At 44.8% G+C, this 16,497-nt stretch overlaps 1 protein-coding gene across 1 annotated transcript in view; it reads right to left on the bottom strand.

The window, feature by feature from the left end:
• The window catches only part of acox3 (acyl-CoA oxidase 3, pristanoyl), a 151,827-nt gene that overhangs the window by 74,382 nt on the left and 60,948 nt on the right, over positions 1-16,497 (bottom strand). The window contains exons 12-13 of the mRNA XM_078213482.1: positions 8,390-8,512; positions 5,053-5,163 (exon numbers count right to left, since the gene is read on the bottom strand). Coding sequence (XP_078069608.1) covers positions 5,053-5,163; positions 8,390-8,512 — 234 coding nt within the window. The remainder of the gene's footprint in view (positions 1-5,052; positions 5,164-8,389; positions 8,513-16,497) is intronic.

Raw genomic sequence — 16,497 nt, 5'->3', positions numbered from 1 at the left:
GCGGGTTAGGTTGATTGGCCATGATAAATTGCCCTTTAGTATCAGGGGACTAGGATGGTGAATACGTGGGGTTACGGGGATAGAATCTGGGTGGGATTGTTGTCAGTGCAGGCTCGATGAACCAAATGGCCTCCGTCTGCACTGTAGATTATTTGATTAAGTCCAATAGAATTGAGACATTTGCAGAAATTTTTTAAAATGTGTTTATTTATTAAATTCTGCTTCTGCCAACCACTCCCCTTATCCAGGAAAAATATGGCTTCCTTTCCAATGATCTAATAATTTGTGGTTTGAATTTGGTTATTATTGATATTTTTAAACAAACTTACATGCTTCCAGAGTGGAAAGTTCAAACATCTGTAACTTAGTGGTGATTTCCCAATCCTTGGTAACACAGGAGCAAAAACAATAAACTGAATAAATCTTAAAATCTTAAGGTACATACAATAAGAGTGTCATAAAGGTTTATTCACTAAAACTCTCCAAGCTGTGTTTTGTTCTACTCTCAGCCCCCAAAAATAACACTTGAGCCTGTCTGACACCATTCTTACTCAAGGGCAAAAGATAAATAATATTATAATCCCGCTGAAAGCAAAGTGCTGCAATAAGAAAATATTCAATTGAGAAGAGCTAATATAACAAAAAGTCACCCAACCATTGCCATCCAGCACATTCATATTTAGAACTTAATTTAAGCCAAATGTTAAGAGGCTCTGATTAACTTAATTAGATACGCATGCACCAGGAAAGGGAACAGCATGGCTGTCTCAGCTGGTTCCAGCTGTCTGGAAAAAGAACCCTGAACTGCCTGCAAACAGGATGCAAAAAAGCCATAAAGTGATTCATCAACCCATTTCAATAATAATAATGGCAGAAGGCTGTGGGAAAGCTTTCCAAAGCTATCTGGAAATTGTTTACTTTTTTGTTTTAATATCTGCAGATCTAACAGTTACATTGTGGACGAATGTATATATTTGTAAAAAAAATATTGTGGCAAAGCAACGCTATGGAATGGTAAAACGTGATTTACAACAGCAAATTTTGGATCTGAACTTGGCTATGAGGGAACATGATGAGTGAAAGAGAGAGAGGGATAAATGAAAGTAATTCCTCCTGAGGGGGGGGGGGGGGGTTGTGAGCGAGGGGGGGGGGGGGGGTGAGCGAGGGGCGGGGGGGTGAGCGAGGGGGGGGGGTGAGCGAGGGGGGGGGGGGTGAGCGAGGGGGGGGGGGGGGTGAGCGAGGGGGGGGGGTGAGCGAGGGGGGGGGGGTGAGCGAGGGGGGGGTGTGAGCGAGGGGGGGGTGTGAGCGAGGGGGGGGGGTGAGCGAGGGGGGGGTGAGCGAGGGGGGGGGTGAGCGAGGGATGGGGTGAGCGAGGGGGGGGGTGAGCGAGGGGGGGGGTGAGCGAGGGGGGGGGTGAGCGAGGGGGGGGGTGAGCGAGGGGGGGGGTGAGCGAGGGGGGGGGTGAGCGAGGGGGGGGGTGAGCGAGGGGGAGGGTGAGCGAGGGGGAGGGTGAGCGAGGGGGAGGGTGAGCGAGGGGGAGGGTGAGCGAGGGGGAGGGTGAGCGAGGGGGGGGGTGAGCGAGGGGGGGGTGAGAGCGAGGGGGGGGGTGAGCGATGGGGGGGTGAGCGAGGGGGGGGTGAGCGAGGGGGGGGGTGAGCGAGGGGGGGGGTGAGCGAGGGGGGGGGTGAGCGAGGGGGGGGGGTGAGCGAGGGGGGGGGTGTGCGAGGGGGGGGGGTGTGCGAGGGGGGGTGTGTGCGAGGGGGGGTGTGTGCGAGGGGGGGGGGGTGTGCGAGGGAGGGAGGTGAGCGAGGGGGGGGTGAGCGAGGGGGGGGTGAGCGAGGGGGGGGGTGAGCGAGGGGGGGGGTGAGCGGGGGGGGGGGTGAGCGAGGGGGGGGGTGAGCGAGGGGGGGGGTGAGCGAGGGGGGGGGGGTGAGCAAGGGGGGGGGTGAGCGAGGGGGGGGGTGAGCGAGGGGGGGGGTGAGCGAGGGGGGGGGGTGAGCGAGGGGAGGGTGAGCGAGGGGGGGGGTGAGCGAGGGGGGGGGGGTGAGCGAGGGGGGGGGTGAGCGAGGGGGGGGGTGAGCGAGGGGGGGGGTGAGCGAGGGGGGGGGTGAGCGAGGGGGGGGTGAGCGAGGGGGGGGGGTGAGCGAGGGGGGGGGTGAGCGACGGGGGGGTGAGCGACGGGGGGGGTGAGCGAGGGGGGGGGTGAGCGAGGGGGGGGGTGAGCGAGGGGGGGGGTGAGCGAGGGGGGGGGTGAGCGAGGGGGGGGGTGAGCGAGGGGGGGGGTGAGCGAGGGGGGGGGGTGAGCGAGGGGGGGGGTGAGCGAGGGGGGGGGGTGAGCGAGGGGGGGGGTGAGCGAGGGGGGGGGTGAGCGAGGGGGGGGGTGAGCGAGGGGGGGGTGAGCGAGGGGGGGGTGAGCGAGGGGGGGGTGAGCGAGGGGGGGGTGAGCGAGGGGGGGGGTGAGCGAGGGGGGGGGTGAGCGAGGGGGGGGGTGAGCGAGGGGGGGGGTGAGCGAGGGGGGGGGTGAGCGAGGGGGGGGGTGAGCGAGGGGGGGGGGTGAGCGAGGGGGGGGGGTGAGCGAGGGGGGGGTGAGCGAGGGGGGGGGTGAGCGAGGGGGGGGGTGAGCGAGGGGGGGGGTGAGCGAGGGGGGGGTGAGCGAGGGGGGGTGAGCGAGGGGGGGGTGAGCGAGGGGGGGGGTGAGCGAGGGGGGGGTGAGCGAGGGGGGGTGAGCGAGGGGGGGGTGAGCGAGGGGGGGGTGAGCGAGGGGGGGTGAGCGAGGGGGGGGTGAGCGAGGGGGGTGTGAGCGAGGGGGCGCTGAGCGAGGGGGCGCTGAGCGAGGGGGCGCTGAGCGAGGGGGCGCTGAGCGAGGGGGCGCTGAGCGAGGGGGCGTTGAGCGAGGGGGCGCTGAGCGAGGGGGCGCTGAGCGAGGGGGCGCTGAGCGAGGGGGCGCTGAGCGAGGGGGCGCTGAGCGAGGGGGCGCTGAGCGAGGGGGAGGTGAGCGAACAAGGGTGGGTGGCACCAACCAAGAAAGCTGTTCTCCATCCAGCCTATTAGGTGAAGAACTACTTCAAAGTGTATACCAGTAACCACAATTCCAAGTCCCCATTCACCAATAGTTCTAGATTCTTCCCCTTTTCTCTATCACCAATGGTTACAGCATCATCTTTGCCACAATACAAAAATTATAGCCACCACAAAATAAATACATTTATAAATAAAATCCTACAACATTGCATGCAAATGTAAACTTATCACCCTGTATTAAAGAGGTTAGCATTCTGGATAACCTAATATTGAATGGGGGAACAGATACCGTAACTAATAGTGAAAAAAATAACTAAACAGTGACAAATTCCAGGACCAGATGGTTTACTTCTTGAAGAAAAATTCTGCAAGATGGCTTTCAATGTACTCCCCAATGTGTCAATGTATTGGCAGGTGTCTGCTTTGGCAATTACATTACTCAGCTCATTGCCTTATTAATGACAGCTGATGGCTATTGGCTCAACCTCCAAAAGAGCATAAATGGACACAGCTGAAACACTTGTGGTGATGGTGAGGAAATCATAAAGAGTTTGTGTCTTAGTGAAGCTGGATGCAGAATAAACTTGCTGAAGGTAAAAGATGAGTAGCTGAATTATTCCTGCAGTTTATAATAACATTTGATATTAACATAGTGGAACATGCTCCCTCCCACATTATGTCACTCTTCACTGCTCTCAGATCAGAGTCACTTCCTGTACAACTGTCAGCACCTGATTCAGCCATAATATGTTTCAGATCAATTCACGCATAAAGCTGTAGTTCTGCTTGTATTTCACTCAACAGGTGGGGTTTAATCACATATCGTGGTCCCTGAGCCTATTTCTGGAGGTGATCCAATTCAGGTCACCATAACGTTGCTACCAATTTCAATTAATTGCTGTTACCGCCGAGCAGACTGTTTGCAGTCTTGACATCCCATTTGTCCCAGGATTGAGTTCTGACCCCAAAAGCAAACTGTCACAAATGGCGCATACTGGCACCTTTATAGCATTGTCTGCTTATGTGCTGCCTCAGTTCATTTGCTGGTGAAATAAATTCATACTGTTGTTACTCTTCAGGCTTGTTTACTCTCATATTCTCTTGGCCAAACTCCAGTGTCAAACATCAGTGCATCCAAACCCTGCTGCCCATATCCTATTCATTACCAAGTTCACCTTCCCAGCCACCTTCGACACTGGCTTCTCGTTCTTTCCCCAATTCCTAACATCCACACTACTGTAATCTCTAATCTGCACTCAGCTTCACTCTCTTCAACCTGTTGTTGGAGAATATACCACCTGGGCCTCAAACTCTGGAATGTCCTCCATTTACCCCTTTGATATTTCATCTCCCCCAAGGCCATCTTAAGATCTGCTTTTTAGATCACTCATTTGGTCACCACTTCCTAATCTTTCCCGGTTTGGAAGTTTGATGTCAATTTTTCTTGCAACTCTGTGAAGTGATGCTTTTCTACATTACAAAGTGCGTTAAAAGTAAGTTATTGTTTTAAAAATGGTTGGATTGCAAAACGGTGACTGATAGTTGTGGAATGAAAGCCTCTAATTGGAGTGCACTAGAACTGATTTTGCAGAAATTCAAAGAGGGTACTTGGGCAGCATGGTGGTGCACTGCTGCCTCACAGCGCCAGGGACCAGAGTTCAATTCCCAGCTTGGGTGACTGTCTGTGCGGAGTCTGCACGTTTTCCCCGTGTCTGCATAGGTTTCCTCCGGGTGCTCCGGTTTCCTTCCACGGTCCGAAAGTCATGCTGGTTATAGGTGCATTGGCCATGCTAAATTCTCCCTCAATGTACCTGAACAGCTGCTGGAGTGTGGTGACTGGGGGATTTTCACAGAAATTTCATTGCAGTGTTAATGTACGCCTACTTGTGACTAATAAATAAGCTTTAAAACTTTCAAATTTATAACTATAAATATGAATTCTGACGAAAACAAAATCATTCCAATCACTTTCTCAAAAATAACCTAGTTTAAATAGCAAATCTCAACCAACAAAATGAATGAACATCTTACCTGAACAGTCCATACATCCATCAGTGGTCACTGTGAATCTTTGGTTGAGAACAGAATCGAAGTCATCCAGAAAATCAACTGACTGCAATGGGGACTTGATAGCAACACCATCTAATATGAAGAATTAAAAAGACTAACTGTAACACTACATTTTGCACTCTCGTTTCCTTCTCTATGAACGGTATGTTTTGTCTGTATAGTGCGCAAGAAACAATACTTTTCACTGTATGCTAATACATGTGACAATAATAAATCAAATAATTAGTTAGCACCCAAAGACATTGCATTCTGGCACACTACTGAAATTGCACGAGGCCTATGAACCTCCTAAATTTGTATTTGAGCCTTATCATAATTTTGATGTGGGCTGTGGGTATCAGATGCTTTGACACAACTACCCTTCTGAGCTTAACCAATTTCGACCAGTGGCAAAGTCAATTTAGAAGGATAGGGTGAGAGGTGAGGAAGCAGCGATTATCTGGCATCAGGAGGATCACTACTCCACAAAAAAAATAATTTTAGAACAGTAATGAGGCAACTGAAGTCTGGAAATATTGGCGAGATCTAGCAAATTTAGGTATCTATGTTGGAAGCAGACCCCTGAGAAAAGGCCTGTCCTCATTAGAGGTGCGTGCCAGAGCTGCCAGTAACAAAGGGCCCTGATAATTCATCAACAGCTCAAAAAGCCATGCAGATTGGGCCTGGGCTTCTGCCCTGCTAAGTTACTTATTGGTGTATCTGTTTCATGCAGAAATCAGGCACAACATTATTGAATTTAAACCCTACTTGTTCTTCAGTAATGTTAAAGCTTACATATGAATAAGTTAAATTTGGAGGATTCTTTCAAAATATCTTTCTAAAATAACATTCCCAATATTACTCAAGAATAATAATATTCACATTCATTTGTAAAACTGATATAGAGAGAAGAAATTGTGGAACAGATGTTATCATGACACAACTAATTTTCAAACTGCATCACTACCATATGTTATGAAACCCTGCTGATATGTGCGACGAGTGTTCCAACCTGAAACATTGGTTTCATGTGGTGTATTTTTTTTGGATATCATTGAGAAACGTTTGTGGAAACAGTGAGAACTCGGAGCCCTCTTAAACAAAAAAAAGTATTTATTAAGGTAGAACAATGATAATAAAACACTACAAAGAACAATCTCATACTTTGGCAAATTAACTGTAAGCACTTAGGCCTTCAAAGACTGAAAATCCAAAAATATTTGTTTTCCCCCTAAATCCTAAACTCTGCCGAGACCCCATTTCCCAAACAACAACCATAAACATACTGGTCAAATCTAGCCCGTGATTACCACATCGTACAGTTTACCTAACTAGGATTTGGGAATGGTTTTCGGTTCAACAAAGAAAATGATCTTTTGCACAAATTAGCTTGCCTTTAGGACTTCATCTCTAGCTGAGCTGTTTCCTAAGGATGACTACTCCTCTCCCCTGCTTTTACAGCAAAGTTCTTCTTGGGCTCCAATTGTTTAGTCGTTATGTTGCTGGATTAATAATCCAGAGCCTTGAACTAATAATCCACAGATTGTGAGTTAAAATCTCGCCATGACAATTTGAAAATGTTATTTCCGTTTGAAAGATTTCTGAAAGTAAAAAGCTGACTTCAGTAAAAGTGATCATGAAATTGACAGGTTGTTGTAAAATGCTCACTTTAGGGAAGAAAATCTACCTTCACACAATCTGGCCTATTGTAATTTCAGTTCCACATCAACATAGGTATCTCTTAATTGCCCTTTGAAATGATCTAGCAGGCCAGCCAGTTGCATCAAAGCATAACAAAAAATAAGCAGTATAGAGGTTTACAGCATGGAAACAGGCCCTTAGGCCCAACCTGTCCATGCCTCCTTTTTTTAAAACTCTTAAGCTAGTCCCAATTGCCCACGTTTGGCCCATAACCCTCTATACCCATCTTACCCATGGAACTGTCTAAACTCTTTTTAAAAGACAAAATTGTACCCACCTCTACTACTATCTCTGGCAGCTTGTTCCAGACACATACCACCCTCTGTGAAAAAATTGCCCCTCTGGACACTTTTGTGCATCTCCCCTCTCACCTTAAACCTATGCACTCTAGTTTTAGACTCCCCTACCTTTGGGAAAATATATTGATTTTCTAGCTGATCAATGCCCCTCATTATTTTATAGACCGTCCAGATGGAGTTTAATTTGGATAAATGCGAGGTGATGCATTTTGGTAGATTGGACCAGGGCAGGACTTACTCAGTTAATGGTAGGGCATTGGGGAAAGTTACAGAACAAAGACCCCTCAGCCTCCTACGCTCCAGAGAAAGAAGTCCCAGTCTATCCAGCCTCTCCTTATAACTCAAACCATCAAGTTCCGGTAGCATCCTAGTAAATCTCTTCTGCACTCTTTCTAGTTTAATAATATCCTTTCTATAATAGGGTGACCAGAACTGTGTACAGTATTCCACGTTTGGCCTTACCAATGTCTTGTACAACTTCAACAAGATGTCCCAACTCCTGTATTCAATGTTCTGACCAATGAAACCAAGCATGCTGAATGCCTTCTTCACCACTCTGTCCACCTGTGACTCCACTTTCAAGGAACTATGAACCTGTACCCTTAGATCTTTGTTCTGTAACTTTCCCCAATGCCCTACCATTAACTGAGTAAGTCCTGCCCTGGTCCAATCTACCAAAATGCATCACCTCGCGTTTATCCAAATTAAACTCCATCTGCCATTCGTCAGCCCACTGGCCCAATTGATCAAGATCCTGTTGCAATCGGAGAAAACTTTCTTCACTGTCCACTCTGCCACCAATCTTGGCGTCATCTGCAAACTTACTAACCATGCCTCCTATATTCTCATCCAAATCATTAATATAAATGACAAATAAGTGGACCCAGCACCGATCCCTGAGGTGCTGGTCACAGGTCTCCAGTTTGAAAAACAACCCTCTACAACCACCCTTTGGCTTCTGTCATCAAGTGGCGTTGGACTGGGGTAAACACAGTAAGAAGCCTAACAACACCAGGTTAAAGTCCAACGACAGTTGGACTTTAACCTGGTGTTGTTAGACTTCTTATTCTGTCATCAAGCCAGTTTTGTATCCAGTTCAAGGTAATATCCTCCCTCAGACAGCAATAAATGCCAGTAATGTCCATATCCTGAGAACCACTAAAAAAAAACCTCAAGTATATTTTCTGTGAATTTGAAGACAATCATAATAACCCTTCTACATGTATAGAGATTTGAATATTTTACATGATTCCAACACATGTCCAGCAAATCTGTTACTGTCGTAGAAAATGAATGAATTGACATAATATTGAACTAACCTTGATGTTTTGCTTTTATCCAACCAAGAAGATAGTTACTGGTTTGTTGTAGTAGGACATTATTGTCACCTTCATATGTACAGTTAGGATCATTGTCATTTCTAATGTCCCCAAGGCGATTCACTGCAATGCAAATTATATTTGAAGATGAATAATATTACTCCTAGCTGCTTCAACAACTTGCAATTTTATTGTTCTAAGACTTGTATAATTTATGATGACAAAGAATGTCTGACCTGAAGACAACTCTTGGTGGTAGGTTTATTTTTGTTTTTTTGAGTACAACTACGTACAATATGAATGACACCAGAACTGGAAATGGAAAACATGGGCTAATGAAAAGTTCAAAACAAAAAGTGTTTCAACCATAACCAAGCACAATACTTTTGATATTGTACATTATTTGTCTAGAGCTTTGTTTGTTTTGTTTAATCTGTAGTGTCAATTTTCATAGAATAATACATAAAGGACAACAATTGATGGGTGTAGTGTAGCACTCAGTGAAAGCTTTATTTATAAAATACTGAAGCCCTTTGATTTCATAATATGAACCCAACACTGATCTGTAAGGAAAAGGGTATAAAAATAATAGTTCCTAAGTTAACATTTAGACAAAGTATAGCTCTGTTAGCCACTTGTGTTCCACTGCGAGTATAGTTAAAACCAGACTAATCAGGAGAACCACTGCAGGTTATAACAGCAAATAACGAACTATAGGCATACTTGTACTAATCCTCTGGATGCAGGGGGTTTGATCTGAATCTATTTGAAATATGACATGGTAAAGACTGTTGCTGATTTTGGTTTTTTGCCAATTAGTTCTCCTGCTGCAGCCACAGTGGATACACAGGCAGGGATGTTTTTAAGGATTCTGTAATCGAGGGTCATTCACCACATGTTGTCTGGTTTCCTAACAAGCCATTGACATGAGTGACCAAATATGTCAAGGCTCCTTGATCCAGCAACAATGATACTGTCCTGTCCAGGTCCTTTTCTGCCTCCCCTGGGAAGAAATTTTGTTTGAGTTTAGGACATAATACCTCCTCCTACTCAAATCTACACTCACATCACCTTCCCACAATCCTGTTTATGGGTGGCGAAGGTTTCCCTATTACCTTCCAATATCTGCTTGTAAGTTTCTGGGATCCTAGCCTTTGGGGTTTCTAGATCACAGGGTCCTGCTGAAGTCACAATCCAGGTCTCCCCATAACACTGTGGATGCAGCAAAACATGACTGATTTTGTCCATTCCAACACAGATCGTTGTGTCTACAATTATGTGATGTGCCAGCATCCAGTCAAATCCCAGTATCCCCATTCTAGGTTTATCCCATTGTGCTAAAACACAAGTTGACTTAGTTTGCTGGTCCCACCTTAAAATTCAAATGTTTAGACACTGCCTCACTCAATGACTTATCTGAAAATCCCTTGAGTGAAAGATTTTCCACTGGGCCATGGAGACTTGAGATGTTTTTATATCAATTACTGTGTTAGATGTTCAATATTGATTAGATAATTGCTTTTCTTTCCTTCTACTATTTTATCTATACATAGCCAATCACATCATACCGGAGTGGGCACAGGTTCATGGGCTAGATGCAGCACATTCAAATTTGTTCACTGAGTGGTTCTTCACCCCACTGAGTTGCATGGACCCTACCTTCCTGTCAGGCCTTTTGTTCCTTTATGATATTTTTGTTCCTTCATAACTACACAATCCAATAGTTTCTTATAGCTAAGGGCACTTGGTTATAGAAATCATAGAAACCCTACAGTGCAGAAGGAGGCCATTCGGCCCATCGAGTCTGCACCGACCACAATCCCACCCAGGCCCTACCCCCACATATTTTACCCACTAATCCCTCTAACCTACACATCCCAGGACTCTAAGGGGCAATTTTTTAACCTGGCCAATCAACCTAACCCGCACATCTTTGGACTGTGGGAGGAAACCGGAGCACCCGGAGGAAACCCACGCAGACACGAGGAGAATGTGCAAACTCCACACAGACAGTGACCCGAGCCGGGAATCGAACCCGGGACCCTGGAGCTGTGAAGCAGCAATGCTAACCACTGTGCTACCGTGCCGCCCACTAGGGGTAAGAACCTCTTTATTTTTTTCTATCCATCTTTCCTCAGGTTTCAAACAGGCCCTTGCAAAATGAACTTTTCTCTTATTACTATAGCAAGTCTGTTCAACTGTCCTGGAGACACCGAGAAGGGTTCACACGTTTCTGCTGCCATTTCCGAGCAGATCTTCATTTTATTTTGCACACCTTGGCTTGAACGTTGGGCATGCAATTTCACATTGGCTGGACAATTAACAAGCAGTCAGCATGAAACGTGCTGGGGAGCGTGGCAAGAGGGTGGGCACTGAGAAAAGGGAGGGTAGGGGCTGGCATTTCCAATAAGTTCCCTCGAGGCGAGGACTGCTGCGTTGTCATCTCAGGGAGTTGTAGACTTTTACAAATTAGGTCCTAATGAATAAACACAGCAAACAGTGACTAGGCAGCGCACATTCAAACACAAACCTCAGTCCCCAGACACATTCAAAAATGTTATTTTAGCCCTGGCATTTCGACCTGCCCTGGATGGAGGTTGCAGTTAAAATGTAAAGGCCACCTGGCCAATTGGGCCATCCCCCGACCAGAAAAGGAGATGGGCCATTTAAAATAGCTTTCAATTGATCCCTTAATGGGCTAATTTGCCTGCTTAATTGCAGCAGGTGTGCTTCCGACTCTCCCACTGACCAAAATATCATGAGTGCGCAATAATGTCAGGATGGGTGCCAAATTTCTTCTCGCATGATTTCATATACTTCTGGGGTCAGGCGTGTGCCCATACTTCGAACGCAAAATCCTAGCCCTCTTCCTTTCCCGTTTCACATCCTGATGAGATTCAAATAATGATTTCTATAGCATCTTATCCCTTATCACTGGGATCACATCAGTTCTCTCTGGTAGCTCTTGGACTGTGGCTGATTAGGATCCTTAACCAATGATTTGATGCCTGGTTAACTTCACTCTTGTTCTCCATTGCCCCTCCCCTCTAGGAACATTTCATCATATACTGCCCAGAGATGATGGCAGATTACCTCGGCCATTCTTTCTTGGATGGTGGACTCTACCTTTCGAAATGGGTTTCCTTCCCATTCCATCTTCCATTAATTTTTGTAAGTCGTCCACCAACTCCTCCCAATCTGTCGCCATTTTTATGGTGTTTAGGGAGTACCCCTAAAATGCCCCAATCATAGTAAGTTTTTTAGTAAATAGTCAATTACTAAGGGGGCACAGGTTTAAAGGAGATGTACGAGGCAGATTTTCTCTTACACAGAGGGTAAATAGTAAATAGTAAGTTCTTTTCTTCCTCATCACACTTGGCAGAGGCAGAGTTGCACTACTATGATCAGATTTTTAAAAAAGATTCTCTTCTGCCCATTTAGTTATACCTATTGCTAAATTTTTAAGGTCTGTCAATGAGTATTCTTGATGGTATTGTCTTTCGTCCATTAGTTCATCCCCACTTAATCCAGGTTTATATTTAATAACACGGAAGGGTCACATTTTGCCTTCCCCTTTCCGTGGGGATGCAATGAAATCTTCCGCAGACGATCCAGAGTCTACCTCATTACTTAAAGTCTGATGCCATTCCTCCCTTGTTAAACAAACCATTTCTCCTCCAACTCCTTAATTCTTTTCTCAGACTGTGTAAGGTTTTTTTTCCCCCTTTCTCTCCAGAACTGAATGGAGTGCTACCCTTACTGCAGCTTTCAAGTCCTCATTCTGTTTTTAGCCTCCATCTGCTTTCTCTTTCTTGTACATGCTTCCCTCCTCCTATTTGTCACTTAACCTCTGTTTCTCGAATGCCTTTAGTTTTTAAGATATTGAACAAAGAAAATTACAGCACAGGAACAGGCCCTTCGGCCCTCCAAGCCTGCACCGACCAAGCTGCCCAACTTAACTAAAACCCACTACCCTTCTGGGGACCATATCCCTCTATTCCCATCCTTTTCATGTGTTTGTCAAGATGCACCTTAAAAGCCACTACCGTATCTGCTTCCACTACCTCCCCCGGCAATGGGTTTCAGGCACCCAACACCTTCTGTGTAAAAAAAAAAAAATCTGCCTAGTACATCTCCTTTAAACCTTGCCCCTCGCACCTTAAACCTGTGCCTCCCTAGTAATTGACTCTTCCACCCTGGGAAAAATCTCCTGACTATCCACTCTGTCCATGCCTCTCATAACCTTGTAGACTTCTATCAGGTCGCCCCCCTCAACCTCTGTCATTCCAGTGAGAACAAACCAAGTTTCTCCAACCTCTCTTCATAGCTAATGCCCTCCATACCAGGGAACATCCTGGTAAATCTTTTCTGTGCCCTCTCCAAAGCCTCTACATCTTTCTGGTAGTGTGGTGACCAGAATTGAACACTATATTCCAAGTGTGGCCTAAATAAGGTTCTATAAAGTTGCAATATGACTTGCTAATTTTTAAACTCAATGTCCCAAAGTCTCTATGAGATGACGCTCTCTTTCTTGTTCCCAGTTTTCTTTTTGTTCACTTAGCTCTTCTAACAACTGCTTGACCATAGCTTCCTGATTGCTAGCTTTTGTATTGTTTTCCTCAATTTATTCCTCAAATCTAGTCTTTTTACATTCATCATTTTTAAATTGCCATAAACCAAACAGCTTTTAGCAAATCAGGGCAGCTTGCATCTATTGTTCTGCCTCATACATTGGATTATTTCCATTCAGGATTGTAGATTCTTCTCCCGATGATCAGTTGGGCTCTCTCGCTCTCCCCGAGATTTTCTTCTGACAATTAACAGGGTTTTCTTCCTTTGACCCCAGTAGAGGTCTCTGTATTCAATCTTTTACACCTTTTTTAGGGGATGGGGTTAGTTTATTTTATTGACAAGCTATACTGTCTTATGAAGCTTCTTTTAAAAAGCACAATATGCAGTTATATTCTCTGGCTTTTGTTTAATCCATGATTTGCATCTGCCCCAAGTGTCCATTTTTTTCCAGCAATTTTCCATTATATGAAACCTCTTGTAGTCAATTTTCCAGGAATGACGTTTATATTTTGCTGAAACATTGTGGTTCACCTGATCTTGATTCAGATTACAGTCTTCGTAACTAAAGCATTAGTTTCTCTAGCTGACCTATTATAATCTCTGTTGTTTTCCTTAATAGCATTTGTTTTCATCTCTAGTCTACGTGGGACATATTTTAGAATATGAAATTAGAATTAGAAACAACGACACAACAGTTGTTTTCTCAGTTCTTGTCATTTCATTGTAAAGCGTTTTGGACAGTTATTGTACTGAGTTTGTTTAAAAGGGTCTATCTTTCGCTAACAAAATGCACCAGTTTGGAGAGTATGCACGTTTGCAAAATACCAAATTTGGACTCCATGCAAGTGTTGGAGATAAATGGTTTAGGTTTTCATAAACCACATAATAAAAGGATGAGCTTCAAGAGAATAATTTGAAAGACAAAAGATTGTAATAGCTGAAATATGAACCTTAATAGGACTTGGCTTCAAACCTCAGTTGAGAAAATATTGAAAGCATTGGAAAATATGAAGGGACCTCACATGTTGTAGATACAGATATCTCAAATACCAAAGTGTTTACTTTGTATTATATGCCTTAAACATGGAAAATTTTCTGAAGATCATGAATGTGCCCTTCAAGGAGAAATAAACACTTGGCCAAGAGCCGTTCTTTTTCAGAATTTGGTTATTAAACATTTTTTTTGATTTAGCAGCAAGTACAAGGTTAGCAGATTTCACTTTAGGGCAACAAGGTCAGACAGTTACTGGCCAATGCACAGGGTTCCAAGACTCGAGTTCTGAGGCAAGCATAGGAAATTACTATATTATGGATTTATTTGCACAACATTCTGGAAACAAGAGGGATGAAGGAACCATGTAAAAGCTCTTGAATAATTGTGCATATTGTCTATAATTTGTCAATAGCGTGGGAGCTAGTACTTCACTCTTGCTATTTTCCCTTATGCCCCATCTGAGTTCATCTTGTCAATGAAACCCACCTTTGACCTATTCAACTCTTCACTGATATTTAGCATCAGAATGCTCAAATATGTTACTTTACTTTAGCAAGTAAACACTTCACCAAATCCAGCTCAAATATGCTATTAACTGTGGTCATGTAATGAACAGAAATGCCCTGTGGTTGTAGAGTCTTCTCCCAAAGACATAGGGTCCTTTGACCCTATGTCCACTAAACAGCTAACCATCCAACTTTCCTTCCTGACTTCTACCAATACTGCTCTCTCCCTTCTCTTTCAAGTCTGCTGTCATCAATCTCCTCCTAAAAAAGCCATGGCCGCTTCATTCAAACTACCACCCCATCTCAAGTCTCCCTTTTCTCTCCAAAGTCTGAGTGTGCTGTTATCTCCTAACTTTGCACCCATCTCTCCCAGAACTGTTTAATCTTGAATCCACTTTCTTCCCCACCACAGTAATAAAACAGCTCTTATCAAAGTCACAAATGACATTCTGTGACTCTAATAAAAGTAAACTGTCACTTTTCATTATTCTTGTCTGGTCTGCAACCTTTGGCACAGTTTGCTAAACCACTCTCTCAATGCCTGTCCAGCATTATCCAGCCAGTTGGGGCTGCATTTGCCTGGTTCCATTCTTACTCATCCAGTCATATTTAGAGGATCACTTGCGAATGGTTTACCTTCTGGCTCCTTCACCATTACCTCTGGCTCTACCCCAAGGCTCTAAACGTAGCCACCTGCTATTTCTCATCTACACACCATTCCTCGACGACATCATCCAAAAACACAGCATCGATTTCCACATGTAGACAAATGGCACCGAGTTGTGCCCTTCCTCTGTCTCTAAATTGGCAGAATACTTGTTAACACACAATACAGGTTGAGCTGAAATTTCTTCCAATTAAACACTGGGAAGAATGGAGCCATCATCTTCAGCCACCACCAGGAATTTTGTTCCTTAGCTATTGACTGTATTCCTTTTCCTGGCTACTGTCTGAGGCTGAACAAGACTGTTTGCACCCTTGGTGTCATATTGAACCCCAAGATGAGCTTTGGATCACATATCTGCACCATCACTAAGACTGCCTATTTGCATGTTCATAAAATTGCTGGACTCTGCCCCACCTTAGTTCAGCAGGTGTTAACTCTAAGCCCTGTCTTTATTATCTCTAGACCGGACAATTCCAACACACTCGTAGCTGACCTCCCATGTTCTACCACCATAAACTTGAAGTCATCCAAAACCCAACTGCCTACGTTCTAACTTGCACCAAGTCCTGTTCACCCATGATCCCTGTGTTTGCTGACTTATACTGGCTTCCCAGTTAAGCAATCTTTCCATTTTAAAATTCTCATTTTTGTTTTCAAATTTCTTCATGCCCCCAAATAACTAATGAACCAGGAGCAAGAATAAGCCATTTGGTCTTTCAAGCCTGCTCCGTCATCCAATATTTCCATGTCTCTTAATTGCCTTAGAATACCAAAATCCATTGACCTCTGAACTCCCAAGCCCAAAGGATTGGAAAATTCTAAACTTCCACAAAATTAAGTGAAGACGATTTTCCTCATCTGTCCTAAATGGCCAATCCCCTGACGTCTTTTAAGAATTTTATGTTTCAATGGGTCTCATATTCTTCTAACTTCCAGGGAATATAGTCCTGATCTAATCTATCCCCTCATTTTACCATTCCCTCATCCCAGGAACCAGTCTAGCAAACATTCAAAGCACTTCTTCCAAAGCTAATACATCATTCCTAGAGCAAGAGACCAAAACTGCACACAGTACTTCAGGTGTGGTCTCACCAAGGCTCGACACAACTGCAATAAGTCGTCTTAATTTTTATATTCCAATCCTTTTCTAATAAAAGCTATTATACCTACCATTTACTTTCCTAATTGCTTCTGTACCTGCTCTCTGTGATTCATCCACAAAGACACTTGTGTCCCTTTGAACACCAACCTTTCTCAGTCTCACTATTTTGAAAATATTCTGCTTTTCTATTTTTCCTTCCAAAGTGAATAACTTCTTACCTTCCCTCGCTATTTTTCATCTGTCACGTTCTTACCAACTCGTTCAACT

This window comes from Mustelus asterias, chromosome 1, assembly GCF_964213995.1.
Source record: "Mustelus asterias chromosome 1, sMusAst1.hap1.1, whole genome shotgun sequence".
Taxonomy (NCBI): Eukaryota; Metazoa; Chordata; class Chondrichthyes; order Carcharhiniformes; family Triakidae; genus Mustelus; species Mustelus asterias.
Note: the sequence above shows the minus strand (reverse complement) of the source record. Positions and strands in the feature narration are given on the sequence as shown.